General features: G+C 37.3%; 1 protein-coding gene across 1 annotated transcript; it reads right to left on the reverse strand.

The window, feature by feature from the left end:
* Positions 1-1,389: 1,389 nt before the first annotated feature.
* emx1 (empty spiracles homeobox 1) lies at positions 1,390-6,721 on the reverse strand. Its single transcript, XM_084391167.1, has 3 exons — positions 6,103-6,721; positions 4,089-4,273; positions 1,390-2,516 (listed from the first exon to the last, which is right to left on the reverse strand). Exons 1-3 carry the CDS (start codon positions 6,443-6,445, stop codon positions 2,349-2,351), a joined length of 696 nt encoding a protein of 231 aa, XP_084247293.1. The 5' UTR covers positions 6,446-6,721; the 3' UTR covers positions 1,390-2,348.
* Between the last annotated feature and the right edge of the window lie 2,451 nt (positions 6,722-9,172).

Raw genomic sequence — 9,172 nt, forward strand, 5'->3', positions numbered from 1 at the left:
ACTATTGCTCACTGCATGAGCTGCAGTTCACTTAACGACCACCGGTGTCGCTAATAACAAGGCTTTCTGAATTCTACATGTAGCCCCTTAAACATTTTCTTTTTCACTTTTTCAAAGTGAATCACAAATAGCTTTTCCACAAGTTGAGGTAAATACTAATACATAAAAGGTGCACACAAATGCAAAACACCATAATGGTAACACACAATACTAAAATAACGCAATGGACATAAATTTAACAACATAAGATGCAACAAAACCCCAATGTACATACATAACTCATAAGAAAGCTGAATAAATGTTCAATGAAAAAAAAAAACATTAAATGTGAGCTTCCACACAATTCTGGGAATGTCAGTTTACATTTATTTTTAATAAAAAACTGTACATTTAACAATGTTTTAATGTTAAATCATAGATGAAAAGGAAGATATGATAATCTTTTTTCCCTATTGTGACATATATCCTATAAACGGCTTCTTGAACAAGAAAGTAGGTTGGGATTCGATTTTGTCCATCAGGAATTGATTGAATGGTTGGATGGTTGTGGTTTGCTATTGGTCGATCTCAAGTAAGTGACAGTTTGCCCCGCCCTCGTGCCAGTTAACGCATCATCAGAGGAGAGAAGAGATATCATTGTAAGAGGGAGGGGAAGCTATTTTGATTAAAGATTACTAGAGCATATTAATTCAAAAGTATTTGGATAAATAATTGCAGTAACTGCAATATTCCATAAAAAAAAAGAAATTCAATTTTGATTCCATGATGACTTAAGGTTTTACTGTAGCATTTTGCCATTAAAATGTAAAATTATACTACATTTTACTAAGATTATTCCGTTTTTGCGATCACACAAAATGAAATGCGTGTTTGCACTCTTTTGTGTCGCGTGTGCACAAACAAACATCCATCTTTTTCTCAGTCTTTTTACTTTCTCAGAGGAAAGAGTGCTGTTAGGGAATGCATGGAATGTGTGATGCAAAGCTACAGAGGATGTGATGTGTGCACCTGCACACAGGATTGGATATCTGATGGCCTCAAAACAAACCTACCAAAACAATCTTTTTCACCCCATCTCAATTGGCTCTTGTCGTACTTGACAGTGATACCCGGGTGTCATCGGTCTGTGCATTTCACTCTCACAACCCTTGCTCGCTCTGCAGGCTCAGGGTCAAATGTTGAGGTGAAAGGTCTCCTGCGGGTTCGTTTATGTCTTTTGACAGGAAGTTAGCAGGGTGAAAATTTCCAGCAGGCGTTATCCCTTTGTCTGAGTGTGTGTATGTGTGTGTGCAAACATTTTGAAAGAGAAAATAGTTTTTCTTAAGTTATAAAAACATATAGTTACAATCAGTGAAGTTAAAAATAAGGTGTGAGCTACAAATGAGGTTTGTCTCTGAAACATCTTTATTAATAATGGACATTTTTTATCATGTTTTTCTTGAAAAGTATAGGTGAATGAACACTATAAAGAAGCTAATGTGTAAATTGGCAAACATTCATTTGTTTATGACTCCAGTAGAATGATCAAGGACCTGCATACATCAGCCTGTATTTACCAGTAGGCCTACTGAATGACAGCACGCAAATTACTCACACACACACGCGCGCGCACGCACACACACTCAAACGCTCTAACACAAATTCCTAAACTTCTTTAGCTACAGAGACCATTATTTACACAGACACCTTGCCTCTATGCTGTGGGTACAGGATGGCTCATGTTAAAACTGGCTGGTAAACTGATTCCTCACATCACTTCAGTCATTTTAATTGTAATTACATCAGTCATCACTGAGTCATCACATATAAATATTATAAACTGCCACCAATTTCATTAGCATGTCTTAAAGCATTTCAAACTTTTTTTGTTTGAATAAATTTTGGATGTTAGGCAACATAGTTTTGAACTTAATAAAAAATATCCATTAAAACTAAATTTACTAATTGACTATGCACAGAAACAACAAAATAATCAGAATTAAAAATATTGACTTGTGAAAATTAACTTAATTGTTAGTTTTAAATACAATTTATTCCCCCCCCCCCCCCCCCCCCCCCCCCCAAAAAAAATAATTAAAAAAAAGTGAGAGAAAGACATAGCCTATAAAATGATTTCTTCTTACAGGTGAGGCATGTCTCAAACATTAGATAATTCCAGCAGAGTTAAACAACTATAGTGTTCAGTCCTGGGTTAAGATTACTTGCTGACTGGTTTAATTCATCCATAACTCACGTGGTCAGGTCCTCTGCAGTTAGGTTTAGAATCTGAAATGCCATGACTAATAACATTAAATAAATAGTGCTTTTCTTGGTCTTGTGTGTTCATTTGGGCAGTGTTTAGGTTGGTCTTAGGCATCAGACATGACATCTATGTCCTCAGATCCGTTCTGTTTGGTGGCAATCCTCCAGCGGTTAATGTGGTGGCTTCCCTTCTTCTTCTGTGTGCACTCGGGGCCCTCTTCCTCCAGCTTCTGTCGCTTATACTTGGTCCTGCGGTTCTGAAACCACACCTTCACCTGAGGGGAGCACAAGACAGGACATCAGAGCCATTCTGGTGAGTATGGCTATACATTGCACAGTTGGTAAACGGCGACAGACTGTGAGTGACGCAAGAAAGTTCAAACGCATTTAGTGTTCTAATCGAATCATTTTTACACCACGTGACACGCAGTCCACAACGAGACTAGCCTATACGTTCGAATTCATTCATGTTATATGATAGGCACACTTGTTTCAGAACTGTTGTGTATCAGAAGAAATCCAAACGTTTCTTCAGATAATGCCATTTAAAACATATAGGTCTATAGATTTTACATTTTAATTTAATTCAAATAGCCTCAAACAGATTTTCCAAATAAATTTAGTGTATTTGGCCTTCTAATTAAAAAGACACGGGTTTATTTTTGCAACAACGGTTCACATTTCACACATTTCAAGAGATTAATACTGTCATAAGGAACATAGGATAGTTGAAAACAACCGCGCAGAAGTGGGGAAAAAAATAGCTTACCATAATTTTTCTTTTATTTATTTCTGAAGTCTCATGCGCTATTCATTGAATAAATTCTCAAGATTCTGACTGACTTCTGAATCGCTTTCGATAAAACATATAAATTAATAAAACAATTCACAAACGTCACGTGGCTATTGGCCAGTAGCCTATTTTACCAAAATTGCCTCTCTACTGAGATGTGTGAATATCCGGCTATCCGTGTCAAGCATGTTTGGTGTTATTTTAGTTTTTGCAATAAAACTCCAAAACAAAAAAAAAGTATTAAAAAAGCAGCAAGAGAACATGATCATTCCCAGCGTCAGATTTTGTAAATTAAAATATAGGCTATGTCGCGATGCTTCAAATCATGCCAGTTGACGAGTTCATGTGGCGAATGAAGACGAACATTGAAGAAAACAATTACTTTGCCACCGTTTGGATTTTTGGAAATGTAAAACTCAACAAATCAAATATATTTTCTTCTGACATTTAAAATAACGTTTTCAAAATCAGCTTTACATCATTGTTTTAACGGATCAGGGAGAATGGGTTTATTCCTACAGTGGCATCTGTGCAAAGTAATTAATAGCTATATCCGTCTGAAGTCTTGGTCTAAAATAAAATGATATCACAGTCAGAGCGCCGCAAACAACTGACACATGGCCAGCCAGCGTCCTTTCAGACTCGGGGATTCTGGCCCGTTTCTGGATTTAGCAAGCAGCCCAAGTGTTGTTTACATTATCATGTAGGCCAACAGCAACAGCTTGTCAGTACAACATTAATCGTTCAAAATAAAGCAGTGTCTCGTAGGCTAGTCCCCAGTTGCACAACATTTACTGTTTAAACATATTTATTATCTTTTTTAAACGAACATGTAGTTCTACTGCTCCAATAATTTTAATTATCAATATCCTACTTTTTGTCTGTAATTAGGCTACTTGTGAAATAGTTAGTTCCACGGGGCAATTTCTCTATTGTAAGCGGATACAAAATACCATTTTTACATCGTGTTTTAATAGCCTAGATTTTATTTGAGCATGGGAACATAGTTTTTGTTGCTGTTGTGTGGTATTAGCATGCGTTCCCTCATGTTTACCTGAGTCTCAGACAGGCTGAGGCTGTTAGCGAGCTGTTTCCGCTCGGCTCCGACTACATAATGGTTCTTCTCGAAGGCGCGCTCCAGGCGCAGGAGCTGAGAGGGCGAGAACGCGGTGCGGATCCGTTTGGGCTTCCTCGCGAAAGGTCCGTGTAGTAACAGCGTGTCCTGTGAGACGTCGTTCCCTGAAATTATAATAATACTAATCAATAAAACACAGCTTGATTATAGCAATGTGATTCTTTTTGAGAGTACGGGACAACTTGAAGTAGCTAATGTTAATTAAACCCAAGAAGAAACCAAAGAGGGACCATGGAAGCTTTCTGGGTTTAGCCCATATTTCAACAAAAGTTAACACCAACTATCGACTTTATCAAAAAGTGTCAAAAATGTAGACTACCCTGCTTTAATGCCTTTATTATTTGGGCTTTGATTGATTAAATAAAATGAACTATAGTGTATTCGTTATAATTTTAGAATATACTGTTTGTAAACATTATGCCAACTTGTTTTTGAGCTTTTGTAATTTTAGCTATCCCTGCTATTTTAACCAGATTTTTGGAAGTAGCCTAATTCTGTAAGAAAAGTCTAAATGACTGACTACATAATTAGGCCTACTATTTTAAGCGATTTATTTGTAACTGACTGGAAAAATAATAATTTAAAAAAAAAAATCATCACGGTAATTGGCGGACAGTTAATAATAAAATAGAATAAAATATTTTTCTATATTTGTCTATTTGTATATATTTGTCTATAAAATATAAAGTCCAAATAATGTAAGCATTAATTAAAATCGATAGCTATGCAACAAATTGGCCTGCAATTTTTATAATTAATGGCCATGTAATGAGTTAAACACTCATTACGCATAGCTTTGCAACCGTATGATGGAGTATACAAAATAGTCTGTCGATTTTAAATGTTCTCAATTAAAAAGTGTTGTTTAACTGGAATTCATTTTTAATGTGCACTTTCATTTTTTTGTGCACTTACCCTCATAAATTAGATTCTTCTTTAAAGGTCATCACAGTTAGCTAAATTATTAACACTGTTAGCTTAATAAATATTTGACCTTTATATAGCTTAAGCGTTTTGTGGCCTATTAATTCAATTCATATTTCATAGGCTACATTCGTTTACTTTCGTCGTCTTTGGACAACAGCTTGAACACCAGAAGAGGACAATTTATCGAATGACCTATGGAAATGAAATAGTGATAATGATGAGCTGTAACGAGTTCATCAGAGCAGATTCGTCATCTGTCATTATCTCTCGTTGCAAAGACAGTGATTAGAAGGCGATAGCGTGCAATAGTAAACTGATTTTACAAAATAACAATAATTAAGTCAACCAATAAGATTAAAAAAAAAACAATTAAAGGTTATCTTAGACACTAAAATAAAGGAAGCCTAATATGACGTTAAAAAAAAACTCACAAACGACATTAAGATTTACTACATTTAAACATCTCTCATTTTGCCGTATAGCCTGACAACATGAAACTGGTGGAAATTCTGAATTCAAGATCAAGCAATAACTGTTATCAGAGCTGTTCTCCAATGCTGCTATTATATGCTTAACATAACGCATTCATTTTGGGAGATATAACATTGAGCTTTTGTGCGTGGACAGCTTTGTCTAAATCTATGTGTCCCTCTTTAAGTATCGCCTCAGGACATGGCCAAAGCTGTAAGCATATCATTTGTGATTTTCATTTGCAGCTTAACCGGAATTACCTTCCAATACAAACTCCATCTATCAGTGTTATCCCGCTCCACAGTGGTAATAGCCTGTTGCCGCGGGGGGCATTTATGAGAATAGCCTATTTCAAGAAAAGTTCAGAGACACGCGCACCGGCGCACAGCATTGTATTTTACCTATTCTATTATCGGACACGTATCCTGTGTACGTGTAAAAAGTATGCATAGGCTATTTTATTATTTTTATTTAGGTGAAAAAGTTTAATATCTCTTAATGCGTGATTGACAAAAATACCGAGTTAGATTCTTACCTTGAAACCGATGGCCAAAAAACCTGTTCCTTAAGACCCACGGGTAGAAATTGAGTGGCTCGCGGTGCTGCGTGCCAAAGAAGTGCGGGTGCTGCAGGTGTGTGCTGCCGAGCGGGTGTGGGTGCATGCTCAGAGGTGCGTGGTTCACACTCTCCGAAAACACCAGTTCAGGGTTTGGATAGAGCGCGCGGCCTGCGGGGCTTTGATACCCGTTAAGAAAACTGTCAGCAGGCGTCGAGTAGCTTAGGGCGGTAGGGCGAATGGGGTCTTCTGGTGTTAAAGGGTTCTCCTTCGCCACCAAAGACTCAATGGTAAAACAGCGCTTCCCCGTTGCCGAGAACATTGTCCGTGACGGTACCAGTACAGTCCAACAGATGAGCTTCGCCTTTACGTCCTTTCACAACTCCTTTAGTGACCTCTGTCAGCAGCAGTATTTAAGTCAGACGTAAACTAAATATCAAACACTTTAATGTTCCCTACTTTTGCCAATTGCTGTGTAATCCATCGATCCACGAGTGTCCATAAATCATGACAGAAAAAGTGAGAAGAGAAGCTCGAGACCCATGGATATGGATTTGGATTTGAGGGACGCCACACAGTCACAGTGTCGTGTGAGACTGCCACTCATTGGATGAAAGCCCTTGGCGCATAGAGCTCGGGCGGTGGGCGGGTCCTATGTTCATTTGGGTCAGATAATGAACTCTATTAGTTTGATCATTCACTTCAATGGGGCTGCCTCCAACAGGTCAGTTCCTACGCTAGTAGATCATCAAAAACTATTTTCCTTGTCACACTTCCAACTATGGGCTACGCAAGCCTTCAGGGTGTAGACTACTACAATCTGCAGTTCGTTCCAGCCTTTCGTTAACAGGAGGCTATAGCAAAATGTTTGCTTTTGAACTTGTCTTCATTTAACTCGTAATATATAGATAGCATATGGGCCAACATAAAAAGCCCTATTTTTTTTTCAATTAGGCCTATTCATAATTACAGCGACGATGCTGTGCCGTAGTAATCCAAAATATAGCCTAGTGCAATAGTAAAAACGTGGATTTTTCTGTTGCGTTGATTGCTTTTTTGTAGCCACAAAAACCACAAGAACATTTATATGAAACAAATATAAGAGTTTTTCAATTGAGTAAACCCCAAATCCACATCCCTGGTCCCTGCTGTACTAAATTTGAAATCTTTATAATGTTGGCGTCCACAGAGTTGAGAGTGGATCAAAGTTCTCTGTTCCCTTATAGTTCTCTGACAAAAATGCCTGCAATGAGTTTTATTTATTATCATTCATCCACCTTTTATAGGCCTAACTTACATAATTATATAGATGATAAATTAGATAATTTCGGTATAAAAATGTTTTATTCAGGCTACTAGCCTAGTAGTAATAATAATAATAATTACCATGCCGCCGGAAGATGATTATTATTATTTTTATTATATTATATTGTAGGCCTATGTATTAAATGTCGTTCTATTTATATAATAATAATAATGATGATGAAATAATAATAATAATTACTATTTTGAAGCTATAATTTTATTAGAGCTATAGAATAAAGCACTTAATTAAAACACAAAACAAAAGAAAAAAGAAAACTGAAAACAGAATCAGCTTTGCATGATGACGCGGACATTAGCCTACTGACCAGCCTAAAGAACTGTACAAACTGTAATCTATTACAGTCTTCGTTTTTAGTCTTTAACCAGTGCCTGTCCATTAAAATAGGGAATCGTTGACCCGTTTACGCAGTAACCTATTAACTTGGTCACTGCGTGTTTCCAGAACTGCACATCGATAAGATCTCATGTCAGGCCGAGCCGCCTGCACCTGTTCCCGAACCCTCACCCGCGGGCAGCGGACTGGCCTACTACAACACGGCATTATGAGGCTCATGCGACTGAGTGGGTAAATTATTGAAAATATTCCGTCTCAGCTCAGGGTTTGACAAGAGTTGCATGCGCAAACATTGGGAAGAAGCCTTCAAGCGGCATAGCTCACAAACTTCTGACTCGCTATTAATTTACAAGCCCATGTATATTTAGGGACTTGAGTGGCTGTTCAGCGAACGTTTCATGTTGTGTTTTTAAAGGTAATGATTAGGCTAAATGTTTGACTGGCTCGTTAACTCCAGTGCGCATTAGAAAATCATTACAGTTGGCAGAACAACATGTTGAGCGCCTAATTAGAAAGCGAAAACCCGTGAATGCGCACAGTCATGCTTTAAGATGGACCTCTTTGCGCTATCAAAGGAATAAAGGTCGTTTTGTTTATTGTTCAAATGGTAGGCCTATTATTAGTTGTTGTGCCAAGATCATTCAATAAATTGTTTAAGGCTTGTTGAACGTCGATCATAACTGACAAATAAGAAGCATATTTAGTAGGCCTGCTATACATTATATGGCAAATAAAGCAACAATATCTTCTAAATTGGCCATCAAAACACAACTTTAGCCTTTGCACATGGCTGCCTTTCCTGTGATTCCTATATGTCCTGTTATTAAGTCAGACAGACCACTTGTTTATTTGAGTCTTTAAATTAGCCTACTTACATTAAATTACACTTAATTAAAATTTCCAGTACTTTCCAGTGCCCTTGGCATTTAGTGTTTTGATTGGGTGAGTGGCAATGCAGCAGTTGCCTGCATTCTCTAGCCATAAAAAATGAGTAATAATGACTTAAAGATATTCTCAATATCTGAAATTAAGGTGGTAGCATTCACATCTCTGTTCATAACAATTACTCAAGTGTTAATTAACGTGTCTGTTTATTATCCTTGAGATGTGTAATGGTGAATTTTTTGAATGGACCATAATTGGTTACAAAGCTCAACATTTTATATGCTCAACCTTTCTGACAGAGCTGTGTCCAAGGCATTGCATAAAATGAGCAGTGAATCATAATTTGCACTAAATGTCACACAAATTATATTTCTACCCTATATAATTCCCCATGCACATCAAGAATATGGTATTTTGGCATTCTGAAAAACATTTTTATGGATCTTTTCTGTGCCGTACACGGACCTAAAGGTGCAATGAAGTGACAGGGAAAGAGAGAGAGAC

This window comes from Rutilus rutilus (assembly GCF_951802725.1).
Source record: "Rutilus rutilus genome assembly, chromosome: 20".
Taxonomy (NCBI): Eukaryota; Metazoa; Chordata; class Actinopteri; order Cypriniformes; family Leuciscidae; genus Rutilus; species Rutilus rutilus.

What these genes read in the sequence shown, in the direction of transcription:
- emx1 (XM_084391167.1), bottom strand. Translation starts at nt 6,445, where the DNA reads ATGTTCTCGGCAACGGGGAAGCGCTGTTTTACCATTGAGTCTTTGGTG. An exon ending in TTTTGGCCATCGGTTTCAAG is followed by an intron (nt 4,274 to 6,102) that starts GTAAGAATCTAA and finishes TTATAATTTCAG; the next exon opens with GGAACGACGTCTCACAGGAC. An exon ending in TCAGCCTGTCTGAGACTCAG is followed by an intron (nt 2,517 to 4,088) that starts GTAAACATGAGG and finishes TGCTCCCCTCAG; the next exon opens with GTGAAGGTGTGGTTTCAGAA.